We start from the raw sequence: 19,200 nt of genomic DNA, 5'->3' as shown, positions 1-19,200 counted from the left end.
CTTTCCTTCCTATGGAAAAGAACCATTCCTATTTCCAAGTGCCCATGGCTGAAATTCATAACCCCTAAAAAGTTCCCTATATCCATGGGCTGCTCGTGGCCAAAAGCTGCCAGGAGAGACAAGTCTGGCTCATCTTGGCCTCCCAAGGGCTGTCTCTCATCTACCACCAAACACTGGGGCTCAGTGCTTTCATCCAGTAGATTAAAACTGCCTTTCTCATCTAAGTGTCAATGGCGAAAACTGGGATTCTATGTCCAAATTTCTGTCTATCCAAGGATTCCTCCCAGACAAAAGCTGCCATTACAGACAGGCCTGTCTGGTCTTGGCCTCTAGTGATTTTCTTAGACTGTGAGCAGAATGTTTTCATTTCTCAACAACTTAGAAAAGGCCCAGAGATCTCCCAAGATGCAGTTTTGAATCTTCAACTACATGCCCACCATAGAGGAACAAAAGAGCTCAGTGCTCACAGGAATGGAGAATGAGGACAACAGAAGAAAGCCCTGGGAGGGATTGAAGGGTAGTTTCAGAGATGGTGGATCCTTTTGATATAGCAGAGAAGAGCCAGAGAAAGAAAGAATTAATGCCAAGGACACCTAGGAAGGTCCAGATTGGGAAAAAAAGGGAAAAGAATATCACTCCCAGGGCAGGACTCTGGTGCAACACATTCCCCCAGAATGAGTCTGGAGCAGCCCAAGGCTGTGTGTGGCCAGGCAGAGGCAGGCAGGAGGCAGAGCTGTCAGCAAAGGAAGGGCCCAGCCAGGTGGGGCAGCCGGGGGATGACGACAGCCTGCAGGGACAGAGGCGCAGGGCATGGACACCGTAGGACAGCCTGGGCTGCACAGGGCACAGGGATGGGCAGCAGCTGCAAGGCCCTGACACAGCCAACTCCTGCAGCACTTGGGCCATGGCTGCTGGGCCTGGGCCTGAGCCATCAGCAGGAGACAAGTGACCCTTGCAGCCCTGGCGCCTCATTGCCTCCTTGGCCCTGCTCAGCAGCCTGGCAGGGGCCGCCCCATGGTCCTGCCCTTGGCATTGCACATCCCCACATCCCAGTGGCCTGGGAAGAGCCCTGAGCACTGAGGGAGGGACAGGATGTGCCTTGGCAGGGGCTGGGGCTCAGGCCTTGGCCCTCTGCATTTCTGAAACACATCCAGGTTTGGTCAGCATGAGAGACACCTTTGCCTTGTTTGTCCCCACCTGTCATCACTGCCTCCAGTGTTCTGCTCTAACTGGAACCTGGGGACATTTTCTCAGTCGTGTCCCTCAGTGGGACCCATTAAAACTTCAAGAAATTTTGCATTTTTTAATCTGACTTTGAGTTCTTCAGAAGTTTTTTGAACACTCTCTCAGGGACTGAGTTGAATGTAAACAACACCAAAGCCCCAAGGGGCTCATTAAAGTCCTTGTGCTGTGTCTGTGCTGCTGAGCTGGGCTGGGCTCCTGGCACAGAGGCAGCTCCTGGCAATCAAGAAGAGCTTCAAAAAGACGTTTCTCCTGAGGAGCAGCTCCTCTCCAAGCCCAGCAGGGCTGAGGACATTTCCTGCAGGTACCTGAGACGAGAGAGGCAGACAGAGGCTCAAAGCAGCTACAAGGACAATTCTGAGCTCATTCATGGAGAAATCTTCACCACTTGTGACACAGTAAGTCTGTGGCTGCAGGGATCTCCTAAAGCTGAGCCAGGACAGGACTGACAGCACTGTAAGGATGGCTCTGCTGCCCTTTCTGCTTTGGGGGAGGATGTGCTCCAGAGCGGGGCTGCCCTGGGCACCGTCAGAGGGACAGGGCAGGACGGCTCCTGCTGCCAGGGACGGCTGCAGGGGCTGAGGCTGGGGCTGCAGCCAGGGCTGCCCAGGGCTGTGGTGCAGAGCAGGTGCTGCAGCCCTGAGGGCTCTTAGCCAGGCTAGGGGATGTGCCACCTGCCAGGGGTAGCTCTCAGCCTCCCTGGGAGCTCCCCATGGACTGTGGGGAGAAGTTTAAGGTGGAAGGAGTGACCCCCATCAGGGCAGATTCCTCCTGCTGTGGAGATGGTGCTGCATGGGCAGGGCTGCTCTCAGCTTTCTCCTAAAGAAAGGGAAAGGGGCTGTCAGGGTTGTCTGTGTCACTGAGACTCCTGCACTGTCACCCTGGGCATCAGCAGATCTGCCTCAGATCTCCCTCAGAAAGTGCCTCCTCACCCTCCTCTACCTACAGACAGCACCAGCAGCACCTTGGCTTGCAGCATCTCTGTTTGTCTGAGCTGCCCTTAAGGCCTTGGTGCCAGGGAGATGCCCCTGGGCAGTGGCCTGTGCTGGGAGGGGTGTGCAGGGCAGAGCTGAGCCCCCAGGGCTGGGCTGGGCACTGGGAGCACTGGCAGGGACAAGGCTTGGAAAGGGAGAAACAGCTCCCAGTAGACCCAAGTCCAGGCAGCAGAGAACAAGAACAGCCCTTGGTATCCCTTCGTGTCCAGCTGCACAGGGAAAAAGAGAAGGGTTTGAAGGGATTGACTTTGAAACTGGAGTATTCAAATAGTCCAGTTTATATTTCAAACACCTTTGAAGTTTGATCACCCAGAAAAAAAGGGTGAAATGAAAAAAGGGGCCCTGTGTGGGGACAAGAATGTCTGACTGCACTGAGGCACATGAATTTTTTTTGTTTCCTTTGGGCATCCTGGAGTTCAGACTGACGCCACTGCTGAAGGAGTGGATTTTGGCTACTTTAACAAAAGGGGCATGTACTCATCAGCAAAAACCCAAGCTCAAAAACATAAAAAAGGCAAGTTTTATTTGCCCAAAGACAGAGAAGTAAATACCAGTAAATGTTTAAGAAAATAGCACAGGACTAACTCAAAGAAGTTGGTCTCTCCTTGTCAATGTTTTCTTTCAACAGCCCACCATGCCCAGGGTGAAGGAATGTCCAACAGCAGCTCCATCAGCCACTTCCTCCTGTTGGCATTGGCAGACACGCGGCAGCTGCAGCTCCTGCACTTCTGCCTCTTCCTGGGCATCTCCCTGGCTGCCCTCCTGGGCAACGGCCTCGTCATCAGCGCCGTGGCCTGCGGCCACCACCTGAACAGCCCCATGTTCTTCTTCCTGCTCCACCTGGCCCTCACTGACCTGGGCTCCATCCTCACCACTGTCCCCAAAGCCATGCATAATTCCCTCTGGGGCACCAGGAATATCTCCTACACAGGATGTGCCACACAGTTGTTCTTTTTTGCCCTTTTCATTGCATCAGAATTTGCATTCCTCACTGTTATGTGCTACGACCGCTACGTGTCCATCTGCAAACCCCTGCACTACGGGACCCTCCTGGACAGCAGAGCTTGTGCCCACATGGCAGCAGCTGCCTGGGCCAGTGCCTTTCTCAATGCTCTGCTGCACACAGCCAATACATTTTCCCTGCCCCTGTGCCATGGCAATGCCCTGGGCCAGTTCTTCTGTGAAATCCCACAGATTATCAAGCTTTCTTGCTCCAAATCCTACCTCAGGGAATTTGGCCTTCTTTTGTTTTCCATATGTTTATCATTTGGCTGTTTTGTGTTCATTGTTTTCTCCTATGTGCAGATCTTCAGGGCTGTGCTGAGGATCCCCTCTGAGCAGGGACGGCACAAAGCCTTTTCCACCTGCCTTCCTCACCTCGCTGTGGTCTCCCTGTTTATCAGCACTGGCTTTTTTGCCTACCTGAAGCCCCCCTCCATCTCCTCCCCCCTCCTGGAACTGGTCCTGTCAGTTCTGTACTCGGTGGTGCCTCCAGCCCTGAACCCCCTGATCTACAGCCTGAGGAACCAGGAGCTCAAGGCTGCAGTGTGGACACTGATCGCTGGACTATTTCAGAAACACTAAACTGCTGGCCAGTTTCTCCAAATCACTTGTAATTAAAGTAATCTTTTATAGCAATTGTTGGTTTTGTTGTTGGGATTTTATTCTTTATTTTAGTATTCAATGATGTTCACAAAGCAAGGCCATTGTTTGTGCCCTTTCTTGTTTTGCTTCTCTCCACCTTTGATGTGAACCGTAGACTGTATCAAGGAGGACCTGTGGCCTCTGTAGCTTTAAATGAACTAAAGTGTGTCCCAGTAAAGTTTTCACTAGATAATACCCATTTGTTCCCTTCTCTGTCACTGCAGCAATGTCTGTGTGCAGAGCTGGGGCAGATCAGGGCTGGCACAGCAGATGTGCCCAGGAGCAGCAGCCCTTGGTGTTGCCAGTGCTGCTCCCGTGGCCCTGCCCCGCTGCCCTCCTGGCCCTGGTGTTGCTGTAGGGCCTGAGGGCTCTCAGGGCCGGGCACAGGGCTGGGGGTGGCAGTGCCGGGGCTGCAGCAGGGACAGGCCATGGGCACTGCTGGGGCAGCGCTGACGCCTCAGGGCAGGGCCTGGGGGCTCCAGGCTCCTTGCCCAGGCTCTCTCCAGAACACGCCCAGGCCAATGCTCAGCACAGAAAAGCGCCGTGAGCAGCCCCAGGGTGGCCGTGGGCAGGCTGGGGACAAACAGCATGGCTGGGGCTCTGCAAGGGCCCTGGGGGAGATGGGAAGGAGCAGCAGAGCAGGGGCTGATCCATCCCCACTGCACTGGACACTCCAGGGCAGCGTCCCAGAGCATCCTCATGCACCTGCCAACAACATCCCCCCTGTGCAGCCCTGGCCTCTCCCCCAGCTCACACAGGTGCCACATCCTTGCAGGCACAGACAGGGCAGCACTGGCTCAGGAGCCCCTGTTTGCAGTGCCCAGAGCAGGCCTGAGCACCGCCATGGTGTTGGTGTGGGGAGATGAACCTGAGGGAGCACAAATGCCATCAGCCCCTGAGGCCAGGAAGGGCTGGGGGACAGGAGGGAAACTCCTAATTTTTGTCATGGCGTCTGAGGTCACACAGAAAGTTTGTTCCCATAAGCTGTGAGTTTCCTTTCCCACTGCAGACTTCGTTGCTCAGAGCCAGGGCTGCCTGGCAGCCACCTCCAACCTCCCTGAGCATTTGCTTGACTTCACTTTTGCTTTCTTTCCTCTTTCCTAGTCCAGGTTTCTTCCTACTACCCATTCCTGTCGCCTCCCATGCAAACATCCCATCCCTCTTTGCTCTTTCCTCTCTGACCCCACTCCCCATTTCAGTTTCTGAGTTGGCACCATGGGAACATCCCTTGGGGATCAGGATCATCCTACAAATGCTTCAGAAATTGTCTGCAGTGTCCTGCAGTATCTTCAGTTAAGAAATTGAAGAGTTAAGATTTTAGCTAAGAGATAGAAGCAATTTATATTGATTAGGATTTAAGTTAGAAGAGTAGAGATGAAGTGGAAGTATTAATAATTATTAGATAGTTAAGTTAGAGTATAGGTATTACATTACTTGCTCCTTTTAGTTGTGGTTATAGAAGGAAATGCGATAGATGGACCATTGAGCTAATGGAAGAAACCATGACTGTACCTGGACACAGAAACTAATTGGAACTGAGCAGGATCTCTTGGATAGTGCGCAAGAGGTCATGTAGCCTGCCAACAAGATGAAAGTAAAAAGGTCACTGCAAGGAAGACATCTCTGACTTCATCCTTCAAGACCACTGATGCATTTCAAAGACCCCTGGTCCAGTTTGAGAGAAGAATAGGGCAGGTGTAAAAGGACTTCGGGCTCATTTTAATATGAAGAGGGGATAGGCAGTGCTAGGATTATGGATATGTATGGGCATTTTGAATAATTGAATGAATATGTAAGACTTCTGTAAATAAATAGAGGACTAGAGCTTTGTGATTGGTGCACACACCTTTAGCAGGCTACTCCCGTGCCACCCAAAGTCGAATAAGGCACACCACTTTCTAACTTTAACTAGTTACAGAGTCTTTTGTCCATGATCTTATCGATTTTATGTAAATCAATTTGTGACCACAGCAGGACTGGGTTCTGTTCAGCTGTGAGAGCAGTTCAGGTCATGGACCCCTCAGGGCACCCCCAGGGATCTCCCTGGAGAGAGGGCTCTGCTCCCTGGCTGTTTATTGGGGACAGACAAGGACTGCCAGAACTCTGGACAAAATGGTCTGTTCAAAAATTGAAAATTGTGGCCTATAAGGTGTACGTGTGGCCAGGAGGCTGTTGGCAAGTCATGGGAGATGTCCCACACTCAGCTCAAGCCCACGTAGTCTGCTTGTGAGCTACAGTGGGATTTGGATTACAGCACAGAGTTTTGTCGAGCTGTAAAGGGCTCGCTAGTGGTTTGGGGCAAATTCGCAAACAGTTTGTGGCAAGTCCTTGTTTATTGTTATTTTATCATGTGTAGTCATTTTAAGTGTGTCCTGACCGTGAGAGTGACTGTGCAGGTACTTGTTGAGACCTACCCTGGGTACAAAGCACTTGAGCTGTTCTGACCCGTGGTTCCGTCTTCAGGCAACTGACACAGCCGGGAATGAATGAAGTGAGTGGTGTGAATGCCTAAAGCCCTGAATAGCACTGCATGCTGTGTGAATATTTTATTCCTTTGTAAAGAGACACCTCTCCTCACTGTGACTGTGGTGTGTGTGTACTTCTGGTTACGGCAGATGGTATTTGCTGTAACAACCCGGTGTTTGGGCTTAAACAGTCCCAAACCCGGGAGGCAACAAGGATGGCATTTGCTGTGACACTCGGTGCTTGAGTTTAAACAGTTCCCTCCTTGTAGAATTGGAGAGACAAGGGTCGAGTGTTCCAGCATAGTATTTTTGTAAGTTTTTTCCACGGGATTTGTGGAGTCGTGAATGCTTTTTAGACTTTGGCTTTGTGAAGTTAGGCAGCTTGTGTGAGAATGACCACGGCTTTAAGAGTTGTAGTGTATTTTTGAGGTAATTCTGACATCTTGTGTCAAAAGTTATAATTGCAGTAAACTGGTAACTTTTAGCTGGTTGTGTTGGGGTTTGTTGATCTGTTCTGTTGAAAGTGGCAGTTGAAGCTCGAGCCTGAGCTGACAGGGTCTGGCTGTCTAGGCAGGCCCTTTTTAATGGTTTCAGCCTGAACTGGATGAGTTTTTGAATGTGACGGAAGGACTGGGTCTTGGTGAGACAAGAGGACGGAAGGACAGAAAAGGTGTTTTGTTGAGGATTATACTCAAGCTGAACTAAAAATAGTTTGGCTTTTGATTGGGAATTACCTCCAGTTGAGGAAGGACTTAGGAACCCATTGTGATGGGGATGAGAGGGAGTAATTCCTTGTCTTGTATGTAGCCTGACAATTTTTCCTTGGAAACTAGACTGGCATCCAGCTTGGGTTTTTCTTTGCTGTAAGGAGTGTGAGAGGAGGTGATACTGTGTGTCCTACAGATGAAACCTGCCTGCCCCAGGTGCATTCCAAAGCTGCCATGATATTATAACTGGGAAACAGCAAATGCTGAGTGTGAAATAGTAAATGTAGTTTGTGGAAAGCATTGTTTATTTTCCAGGATTTGGGACATGGATGTTTTTGAAGAAGATTGGGAAAAGACAAAGGAACAGTGTAAGTTTGGCAACAGGATGTAAAGTCACTTTCTGTAGTGACCTAGTTGTGATTTTTGGAATTTGAGACACAGAGGTTGTGTTTGCGGATTGTTAGAGTTATAACAGGGGTGGCTTTTGTATGCGAATTTTTACTGGTGCTGATTTGTGTATATTTTAACCTGTCCAGACAGATAGAAGGGATCCCTTAACCTCGGTAGTTTGGACTCAATCTCTGGGAATTTGTGAACTTGGCCAATTGTTGGTTAAGCAGAGGAAGCAAAAGGGTTTATTTAGGCGGATTATACGGGACCTTTTCTGGCAACTTAGTAGCTTTGGACTGGGAGCAACCTGTGGTAGAGAATTTAGAAATTCAAGAAAGGGTAAATGGAATAGCCAGCCTCTGTGGGTGTTTTTCTGCAGCCCCTGGTGCATCTAGAAGTTGACATTGTGTGTGGGTGCTGCTGCAGGGTAGGATTTGTGCAGGACACTATTAATGCTCTTCTGCAAACCAGCACAAGAGTGTGCCCAGGACCAGTGGGGACAGTGCTCTGATCGAGCTGATTTTGAACTGAAAATTTTTATGCTGATGTGTGGGAGGTCACACCTGGTACCCGAGCAGTGGGTTGTGTGGGAAGAAAACTGGGAAAGGTCTGTGAGACCCTGTGAAGTGAAGTCTGGGTGGAGGTGAAATAAGAAGCGAAGAAGGAGATAATAAGAATTGGTGTAGAATGCTAGTTTTGTTAAGGGGAGAAGAAGCAATGGGAACAAATCAGAGTAGAGAGATGCCTAAAACTAGTCCTATAGGATGTATCTTGACACACTGGAAAGAACTAGTGGGTTATGGTGGTACAGAAAACAAGAAGGCTCTTGTTAAGTTTTGTACACAATGGTGGCCACTTTACAGGCCAGAAGAGGGTGTCAGATGGCCACCAGCTGTGACTTTGGATTATGAGACTCTGTTACAGCTGGTGCTTTTGTTGAGACAGGAACAGAGGTGGGAAGAGGTGATATATGCTGATATGTTTTTCTGCCTCCAGAACAACCCTGAGTGGCAGAGGGACTGTGGAATTAGGCCCCCCTCTGACCCCTTGGTATTGGCCCTTGAGAAAGACAATAAGGTTTATGGAGGGGAACCCAAAGGATGTTGCAGTACATGTTCAATAAACCAACACTGCACACACCCTGACAAGGTGCATCCAGCTGGTTCACTGGAGCAAGAGTTGGGGGATTTGTTTAGACCATCCCCTAGAAGACAATGGACATTGAGAAAAGAAGTAAATTCAGGAGAGTTATTAACCCCAACTCCCACTTCATCCCCCACTTCATTCCTAGATGAACCAACTCCAGTTTCTATTTCAACTCCAACTTCTATTTCATCCCACACTTCAACCACAACCCCAACTCCTGCTTCATCCTCCACACCACCTCCTTGGGGAAAACCCACCCCAACTTCTACCTCATCCTCCACTTCACTCGTAGCTGAATCAACCCCAACTCCCACTTTATCCTCTACTTTATCTTCTTGGGAAAAGACCCCACTTACTTCTGAATCCTCCAAACCAATGGAACTATATCCATCATTGCCCAGCAGTGACAGTGAAGAGGAGCTCTCTCCAAAGGGTCCTACAGCATCCCAGACCCCAAAACAAACTAGGGAAATCATACAAGCACCCTGGAGAGAGGCAGTAAGTTCTGAAGGGAAAACAATCTTAGTTAAAATTCCCATTTTCTACAATGGATCTAGAAGCTTAGGAAAAGATTGCTAAACACGACCAAAGTGACCCAATAGGTGTTGCAAAGAAATTAAAGTTTACAATTAAACAGTATCAATCTGATTGGTCAGATCTTCACCTGTTGTTGAATGCCTTAATGGAGACAGAAAAAGCATTTGTTTTGAAGGCAGCAGGGAGATTTGCAGAAGATGCTTGTAGAATAACACAGAAGAGAGTTAAAAATCTCTTTCCTCTTCAGGATCCACACTGGGATCCTAATGATGATGGTGATATGGGAAGAGTAGAAGATTATCAAGACCTTATAGTGAAAGGGTTGGAGAGGGCAATTCCTAAAACTATAAAATGGTTGGCCCTCTATGCAGTTAAGGAAGGTCTCTCTGAAACACCTGAATTTTTAGAACGTTCATGAGATGCAATGCATTGCCATACAGTCTTAGATCCTGAGTCTGAGGAAGGGACACAACAACTGGTGGGGTTATTTTTAGACAATCTACAGGGGACATCAGACACAAACTTCAGAAGATTCGGGGCCTGACAGTGCGAGATTCAGAGACTTTGCTAGCAGAGGCATGGAGGGCTTTTAGCAACCAGTAAGTAGGGTGCAAAGAAGGGATGAGAAATTTGGTAGCAGTAGTAAGGGAAGAAGAAAAAGGGAGATGTGGACAAGGGCTCCCAAAGCAAGGACCACCCCGACTAGGGAAAGACTAATGTGCATTTTGTAAGAAATTTGGACATTTGAAGAACCAGTGCCCAGAACAGAGAAAGAGTGATGATCAAAGAAGAGGAGACTGAAAAGGGGAGGGAGTAGTTGCTCACATTAAGAAAGACTGAGGTGGACTGGAGGATCTTATCCTAGGGGACCCTCTGGTTATAATGAAAATAGGGAACAAAGGAAAAGAAATGGAATTTTTGGTAGACACAGGGGCAACATACTCAGTGTTAAATAAAGCTTTAATACCAATAACAGATGATTATGTCATGGTAAAGAGGGCAACTGGCCTATCTGAAAGAGCATATTTTTGTAGACCACTGAAATATAAACTTGGGAAATAATGGGGAATTCACAAGTTTTTATACATGCCCAATGCCCTATCAGCACTTTTGGGTAGAGATTTATAGGAACAACTAGAGGCAAAGATAATATTTAAAAATGGATAGATTCTTTAGGAGGTTAAGGACCAACAATATGTGGAATTTTTTAAGCCTGATGTTAATAACTAGTGAGGCCAAAGTTAAAAGTGAAGATGAGATTAACGGGAAAATAATGGATCAGGTATTTCTGGGGGTGTGGGCTTCTAATATACCAGAGAGAGCAAAGAATGCACTCCCAGTGCAAGTTAAGCTTAAAGAAGGAAAACAGCCAGTTAGACAATAAATATCCTTTAAAGAAGGAAGACAGGGAAGGTATTAGCCCTATACTTGAAAACTTTTTGCAGATAGGGCTATTAAAAGACTGTCAGTCTGATTTTAATACTCCTGATTTACCTGTAAAACAGCCTGATGGGTCATACCAAATAGTACAGGATTTGTGGGCTGTTAATAAGATAACTGAGAACTTATACCCAGTGGTTATCAATTGCTATAACTTGCTATCCCATTTAACACCTGAACTAATTTGGCTTACTATTTTAAATTTGAAAGATACTTTCTTTTGCCTTCCTCTCCATGAAGCCAGCCAGAGAATTTTTGCATTTGAATGAGAAAGGCCCAAGAGTGGGCATAAAACTGAGCTCAGATGGTTGTTTTTACCCCAAGGATTCAAAAATGTTCCCACAATATTTGGAGAACAAGTTGCAAAAAATTTGGAATCCTGGGAAACCCCATCAGGAGAAGGAGAGTTGTTACAATATGTAGACGACCTCCTGAGAGCTACTTAAACCCAAGAGACAGGTGTAGATTGGATGGTAAGCCTCCTAAACTTTTTGGGTCTACAAGGATATCAAGTATCCCAGAAGAAAGCTCAGACAGTGAAGCAAACAGTTTTCTACCTGGGCTACGAAGTCAGTGCTGGACAAAGAACCTTAGGACAGGATCACAAGGAAGCAATATGCCAGAGCCCAAAACCCTGGACAGTAAAGGAACTGAGAACATTTTTGGGCATGTTGGGCTGGTGTAGACTGTGGATTTACAATTGTGGACTGTTAGTCAATCCCCTGTATGCCTTGATTATGGAAAGAACCAGAGACCTCCAATGGATGAAACAAGCAACACAAGTCTGTGACCAACTAAAGACCCTCATGTCAGCTCCAAGCCTGGGACTTTCAGACATGACTAAACCATTCTTTAAGTTTTCTCATGAGAAGCAGGGGATTGCTTTGAGAATACTGGCACAAGACCTGGGCAGTCACCTACTTTTCCAAGCAGCTGGATGCAGCAGCCAAGGGATGGCCAGGGCGCCTCAGAGCCGCTGCTGCAGTGGTGATGAACAGTCAGGAAGCACACAAATTCACCCTAGGCCAGAAGATGACTGTGCTGGTGTCCCACACAATGTCTGCAGTCCTGCAAGTAAAAGGCACACACTTGCTTTGCCCACAGAGATTCCTGAAATCCAAAGCCATAACGGTAGAACAGGTTGTTGTAGAAATTGTGGTAACTAATCTTGTGAGCCCAGCTCCCTTTGTCAGTGGGGGTACAGGAGAACCAGTGATCCATGATTGCCTGGAGACCATGGAAGCCACCTACTCCAGTCACCCAGATCTGAAGGACACCCGTCTCGAGGACACTGAAACCTGGTTCACTGATGGAAGCAGCTGTGTGATCAGGGGAAAAAGACATGCTGGGTATGCAGTTACCACGAGCAGAGAAGTGAGAGAGTCTGGACCATTACCAACCAACACCTCTACACAGAAGGCAAAAATAATTGCCTTAACCTGAGCTTTGAAACTGGCAAAAGGAAAGAAAATCAATATTTATTTAGACTCAAGATATGCATTTGGGGTGGTTCATGCACATGAAGTCATCTGGAAAGAAAGAGGACTGTTGAACTCACAAGGGGAAAGCATTAAACATGCACAGGAGGTAATAAAATTATTGGAGGCAGTCCAGCTACCTGAAAAAGTAGCCATTATGCACATCAAGGAAATGAGCTGGTGGACAGAAAGGCAAAAGAAGCAGCTAAAGGTGAGGTAACTATTGCGACAGTTGAGGCAGCCTTAATTCCAGACAGACAAATTTCTATTGAATGTAAGCCAAGGTATAACAGAAAGGAGTAGAGGCTGATTGAGAAAGAAAATGGAAATTATAACCAAGAAGGGTGGGCTGTCACAGATGGAGGGAAAGGAAGGCTTGTGATTCCCTCTTACATGCTATGGTCATTGGTGAAAGAAGAACACGAGAAAACACATTACAGCCACGGCTGGAGTTAAGGCAACACCACACAAATATAATATGACAGGTATATAGAGGTGCCAAGGAAAAGTTAATGATTTTCACTCCCATAGGTTTTTGGGCAGATGTTGAAGGTTATAAATGCAACTGCTTGGGAAGGAAGAAACATTTGGGGCTATGAAAATGTGTTTGTTCAGGATGGATTCCATGAGACACACCAAGAACCCATGGAACCCATCCTAATTGGTCCTGAATGTTGTGACTAATGTTCAGGCAATTTAAACCTGGACATCCCTGGACATCCCTGGGAGGGGTGTCCAAAGGCTCCTGGAGCTCATTCCAAGAAAGAAAGTAAGAAAGGGAAGGGGAAAGGGAAGGGGAAAGGGACGAGACAAGGAAAAGGAAAAGGAAAAGGAAAAGGAAAAGGAAAAGGAAAAGGAAAAGGAAAAGGAAAAGGAAAAGGAAAAGGAAAAGGAAAAGGAAAAGGAAAAGGAAAAGGAAAAGGAAAAGGAAAAGGAAAAGGAAAAGGAAAAGGAGGCATCCAGTTTAAAAATTAGCAGCACATGGAGCCTGAAATCTGATGTTTGCTGGCAGTGGCACTGCCCAGATGTGCTAATTTGCCAGTGCCAGGAGCTGAGATGCAGCAAATTGCCAGTGCCTGCCCTGGGCCAGGAGGGATGGTGCCACAGGAGCTGAGCCTAAATTCCTTCTGCCAGGGAACTCTAGACCATGGAGTATGGAGAAGGCAGTGCTGAGTGTCAGCTCTGGGCAGTCCTCCAGAAGAATGCCGTGTGTGAAGCAGGCGGGGAGCAGCTTGAGCTGCCAGGGGCGGCCCATTGAGAGACCTTTTGTCCCCTGTGGGCTGAGGCCCTGGGCCTGGGCTTTTGCAAGGGCCCTGGAGCTGCCTGCCAAGGGGCCTTTTTCACAGGGATGAGGAAAGGGCTGCTGCAAGGCTGTCCTCAAGCTGCTTTTGCAATCAGGAATGCTGATTACTTGCAGGCAGAGGTGCTGTGTGTGTGCAGGTGAAAGTGGTGAGGGCGGGAGAGAGCAGGTCTGCTGGGGGCAGAGTGTTCTTTTTTCCTTGGAGGTTTTTGTTTCTTTTTCTAAAATAATTTTCCCCTCCACCCTGTCAGCTGTGAGCAGAGCTGTGTAAGTGTATGTGACCCTTGCCTGGTGCAGGCTGGGGGAAGGCAAAGGGCCCTTGTCCGAGCTGTGTGCAGAGGAATCCTCAGGGGCCCAGGCCGGGGCTGCTCAGCAGCCGGTGGGTTGTGGTGAGTGGCGGCAGCTGTTGACGCTTCCCTTGGAGCGTCTCCAGGCAGGGAATGTTGGGGGCTGCCAGCGCTGGGGTGTCCCAGAGCCAGTGGAACATTGGAAGGTTGGGGCTGCCCTGCTCCTGGCGCAGGCGGCAGAGCTCTGTCAGCCCCTGGAGAGGACAGCCAGGGCTGTGCAAAGGTGAGAATGGCAGAAGGGGCTGAGCTGAGAGGGAGCCAGAGGGATGATGGAGTCCAGGCACTGGGGGCCTGGGCATCCCTGGCAGGGGTGTGCCAAGGCTCCTGGAGCTGGGGCAGCCTCGGGGCTCTGAGCATTCCCTGGGGAGCCTGGTCAGAGCCCAGCCCGGCCTGCAGGGGAAGGAGCTTTTGCTGCTCTGGGGCCCGGGGCCGGCCTGGCCCAGGCCCAGCCGTTGCCTGGGCTGCTGTCCCTGCTGGCCCGGGGCCCGGGTGGGAGCTGCCCCAGCGCCGGCCCTGGCAAGGAGCCGCAGCCCCTGGGGAGCTGCCAGCTGCGTCTGCTGGGCTGCGGGCGAAGGGAGGCGGCGGCCGCAGAGGCGCGGGGAAAGGTCCTGGCCCCGGCTCTGGGTTGGGCCGGGGCCACGGGCAAAAAGTCACCCTGCAGCTCCCGGCCCAGAGCAGGGAGGAGCGGCAATTGCTGGCTGGGAGAGACCCTTGGCAAGGGCCTGCAGGGAGAGGAGACAGGGAAGGGCTTTGCGCTGCCGGGGCCCAGCTGAGATGGGATGTGGGCATGGGATGGGATGGGATGGGATGGGATGCAGGGGAATATGGGTAACTGAATAGCAGAATTGTTACCCCTGCCCTTAGAGGGGCAACATGTTGTGACATGGGTGTGGACCCTCACAGAGGACAGCAGGCAGCAGCAGGGTCAAACATGGAAGGCTCTTTATTATCTGACTCCAAAGGCTCATATACATTTTGTACAGAGGGCCAAGATTGGCCCAAAGAGGTTACAACCTCCTGACTCCATTGGTCAATATGACCATCAGTCAAGTTCTCTTTCAGAGAACAAGAATGCAAAATATACAGATAAATTCTAAGAATACAATATTGTTTACATGAAGCAGCATGAGAAACTGCTGCAAAGACTCAAACACTTGAAACCAAGAAATACAAGGACAACATAGGGGAATTTTTAGAAGAGCAAGGCCACAATCTATTGATAGGAGGTTTGAACAATCCCTGCTATCAGGGAACAGTATGAGGTTTTGTTCTGTGCCTTCTGTGTCTTACATTGCCTTGAATTAGCAAGAAAGTAGCAAACACAATAGGTTGTTGGTTGTTCTCATGGATACTTCCTCATGGAAGCTGAAGACACGTAACAAGTTGCTGTGCCTTCTCATAGATGCTTAAGACAAAAATGCTGATCATAAGACAGAACAAAGAATTTGCTGCCAAAAGACATAAGCCAATGAACAATCATTTAGAGTGCTTGAACATGAGATTTTACCCAATCACAATTGTTTAGCTCTGCCTGATTTTACTCTGTAGCCACATAAATATAGGGAATAAAGAATAAACCAGGAGATCAAACGTAATCATATTGATGTCTGTTTGATACTCGGCTCCTTCCTCGCAACAGCCAACAAAATCCGTATAGCTATCTGGGTAGCCTTTTGTTCCTCTGTATGACAGAGATCACAAATTCCACTTCTAGGTGCCTTCCACCTGAACACCCATCTGACCCATGACTCCTGACAGACTACACAATGAAACACAATCCACGGGTTACAATAGCAACCCTTCCTTGGGCAGGGGAATTCCTCCGAACCAGGCTCTCGATTCCTGCACCTCCTATTCCTCGGCATAGTTTTAGCAGTATGCAATTATAACTTTTGACACAGGGAGGAAGTGTTGCCTCAAAATAAGGCTTGGAGCGGCACCTGTTGGGAAAAGAACATGTAGTTATAATTTTTCACCAGGAGATGGCGATAGTCTCCCAAGATGCTCACACAAAAGGCGAAGGGGGAACTCCATTTTATTCAATCTGGGAAGCCACACAATACAGCCAGACACTCCACCCAAATTGCTGGTTATTAATCACTTATCAGACCATGTCCTCTTTTATGCCTTGCTCTGGGTATATTACTATTAAAATGCATTTAAAATTGCAAGCAACCTTACATACACCACAGCTGAGAGCCAACCATATGTTTTGCTGCTCTGTAACCAAAGGACAGATGGGAACCTTGCAGAGTATTAGCTGGGTTTCAGCAGAAATTTCACAATTTCACGCTACGCTTAGGGCTGTGTGAATCTCAGCTATAGCCTGTTCTAAAGCCTTTGGAATTGCTGGACAAGTCAAAGCCACCCCTTGACTCAGGGTGTTACAAAACACAGCGTGAACTATTTTGACCACATATCTCAGCACCAAAAATCCCTCAGCTACCTTCGCCAGCTGGGCACAAGCTCTAGCTCTAGGCTCTCTGCTCCCTTTACACAATCAAAGCCATTGGTCTGGGTTTCTTTCTCCTTACTAAGACCTGATTCTAAACACTAACAATTTTCAGGCTCACAAAAACAACTGCAGGTCTCTCATGACTCCAAGCACACTCAACCAAGAGGTTTAACACCGTCTTGCCAAAAATCCCACGGATTCTGGCCAGGACACCAGACAGATCCCTCCACAGAAAAGGGGGAGGGTAGTCCCAATCTCATGCTGCTTCTACACTCCTCTGCGGCTAGAAACTGCATTTTGTTAAAATGTCACTCCACACTCTAGCAACCTTAAGCTTCACAAACAACCAAGTACCTTTTCTCAGTAAAAACAAACAATCTCATGGGGGTTTACAGGGAGCTTAAAGATGCAACCAGGGCTGCAAAGCCTAAATTCCCCACTGGTTGCCAGGAAAACTTGAATCCCTTCCCTGATTGCTGGGGTTGTGCCAGGCGTAGTTTCAAAACTCCTTTCATGCTGCTCACCCCTTCTAAACACAAAATAAGCAACTTAAACACACACAGTCACAAATGTTCCTCTCACCTGGTCATACATCAATCAAAATCTTATTGCCAACACACAGTCAAAGGTCACATATGGTTTAATTCACCATCTAAACTCAATAAATCCTTCTGCCCTCTCAGACTGAGATATCCTTCCACTGATGAGGCGGGGATTTTAAATTTCTTTCACAACTTTAAATGCACAAAACTTCTACCTACATTTACCAAATGTAACTAGCGCACTTAAAAAGCATACAGACCAAAACACCTACAACACAAGTCCTCACAAACCACAACACATACAGTGCACCACTAATTTTTCGCAGCCTGAGCACACAAACCCGTAAAACAAAAATCTTTCTACACTACACACATTTGGGGTGTGCAGGTCTGTGATTATGGTCTCCTGCAACCCACAACGGGACCTCTCACTTTCCAAAACTCGTGGCCAGCTCCTCAAACTATGGATTACCAAACCGCTTTTAAACCACAAGCCACAACCAGAGCCATCACTGCTCCCAAAACGCAACAAAACCAGTGATTTCTGCTGCTGGCACTGCCCCCGTCTCAGGACACAGACCACCAATCCACTGATACCAGACTCTGCAGAGCTTTTACAAACAAACCCAGGTAGGCATATATTGTGCACAGGATGTCTCTTGTGTCTTACCAATTGCCTATTAAACAGTACCTCCTTTTAATTATAAATATGCCACTTGTCCGTAGTTCCAGACGGTTCTGGTCTTTCCCCAGGTACTCAGCAGGACTGCAGGAGCCCTTTGCCCAGAAAATTCCAGGTGGGCACCCGGAGGGGTCCTGGACTCCAGTGGCCCTACAGCCAGAGAGAGCAGATCTCCTGCCTGGCTCGGCAGAAATTATTTATTTTAAAAATAGTGATATTGATCTAGTATCAATACCCAGCTGAATTTTGTAATGGACAAAAACTCTCTAACAGTTTAAAGTTAGAAAGTGTATGTATATTACAATGCCAGGCAGCGTGTGGGATCACTCCCAAATACACACTGCAATTTTCAGATGTTCACAGAGTCCTCTTATTTATAATAGTAGTGAATACCCAAAACAGAAATACATATTCATAATCCTGGTATGTCCCATTCCCCACTTTGCATGGTAATTAGCTAAAAAGCTATTAAGCATGCATACTTTGTGCTTTGAAATGGGTCCCTTTCAAGGGAGGGGAGGGGTCCTGAAATGAAGAGGTAAATGAAGTCTTATTCGTTCTGACCTTTCTATCTTTTCAATGCAAATGTGACAAATGAACCCTTGGCAGGACTCCTGTCTCCTGGATTCATGACTTTCAATGGGTTTCTGGGCATGAGAGGTTCTGCAATTGTCTTGTGTTCTTAAAATCTATTTATCAGATTCTCTGTTCCTCATTATAAACAAGACTAAACAAACATAAAGTTGACAAGCAATCCGTTATTCAGATCCAGGAGGGCTAATCCAAATCAGGTTTCTCTCAACTAACTACCAACTTTTAATTTTAGCAAAGCCTAGCTATGTACTTTAATTAACTCCAACAAAACTTATCTTTAGCTAAAATCTTAACTTCTTTAAAGTCCTTAATTCCTTGAAGTTTATGTCTCAGTCCATCCCACAACAAAAGTCACTCTTGCTTCTAGCCGTGTCTATAAGGTTCCCCTGGATGCCATTGGCCCTTTGGGTCAAGGATTAAGTGCACTGCTTGTGGGAAGATCTAGTGCAACCCTACAAGGGATCTCTCTGCATCCAGGAGTCATTGATGCTGACTTTACAGGCCAAATTTGTGCCATGGTTTTCACACCCTGTCACCATTCCTGAGAAGACTCACATTGCTCAACTTGCGCATTTTCAGTCACGTGTTCCCAGGACTGCCCAGGGTAGTTGTGGAGATGGCAGCGTTGGATCTGGGGACTGCCACAATTTTTCTGGACTGTGGACATTTCTAGTGACCACAGATGATGTGTGCCTGGATTCTACCAGATGCCAGCCCACCTCAGATCCGAGGCTTCGAGGTCTGCTTGAAACAGGTGCTAATGTGACAATTATCTCCTTTCATGCATGGCCTCCCATGTGGCCTTTGGTTCCCATTGGTTTGGCCATTGAAGGGCTGGGAGGTAAAGCACAGACAGTCTGTGTTGGTCAAAAACACAGAGGGACAAACAGCTACAGTTTGACCTTATGTCACTGGAGCTCTAATCATCCTCTGAGGGAGGGATGTTTTGGCAGCATGGGGGGTACGGATTGGGATGCATTTTTGATGGGGGCTGCTGTACTGAAGGGTGCACAGTATCCTACACTGCCTTTTTGGTGGGTAGTTAGTAGACTCATCTGGGAAAACCAGTGGCCCCTAACAAAAGAAAAGTTGGTGGCCCTTAGGGAATTGGTCCAGAAACAATTGCAACAGGGACACATTGAGCCTTCTACTAGTCCCTGGAACACTCCTGGTTTTGTAATCAAGAAAAAAAATCAAGGAAATGGAGGCTGTTACAAGACGTCCAAAAACATCAAT

At 47.9% G+C, this 19,200-nt stretch overlaps 3 protein-coding genes across 4 annotated transcripts in view; all 3 read left to right on the top strand.

Moving 5' to 3' along the window:
* The window catches only part of LOC310920622 (olfactory receptor 14A16-like), a gene marked incomplete at its 3' end in the record, with an annotated part of 597,990 nt that overhangs the window by 61,645 nt on the left and 517,145 nt on the right, over positions 1–19,200 (top strand). The window lies entirely within an intron of this gene.
* LOC310920625 (olfactory receptor 14J1-like) overlaps positions 1–19,200 on the top strand; it is a gene marked incomplete at its 3' end in the record, with an annotated part of 175,607 nt that overhangs the window by 106,265 nt on the left and 50,142 nt on the right. The window lies entirely within an intron of this gene.
* LOC310920626 (olfactory receptor 14J1-like) lies at positions 2,889–3,821 on the top strand (the record flags this gene model as incomplete). Its single annotated transcript, XM_083880691.1, has 1 exon — positions 2,889–3,821. The coding sequence occupies one exon, from the start codon at positions 2,889–2,891 to the stop codon at positions 3,819–3,821; it is 933 nt and encodes a 310-aa protein (XP_083736817.1).

Source organism: Zosterops lateralis, assembly GCF_965231275.1.
Source record: "Zosterops lateralis genome assembly, chromosome: 31".
Lineage (NCBI taxonomy): Eukaryota > Metazoa > Chordata > Aves > Passeriformes > Zosteropidae > Zosterops > Zosterops lateralis.
This window is presented reverse-complemented; position numbering and strand designations above follow the sequence as displayed.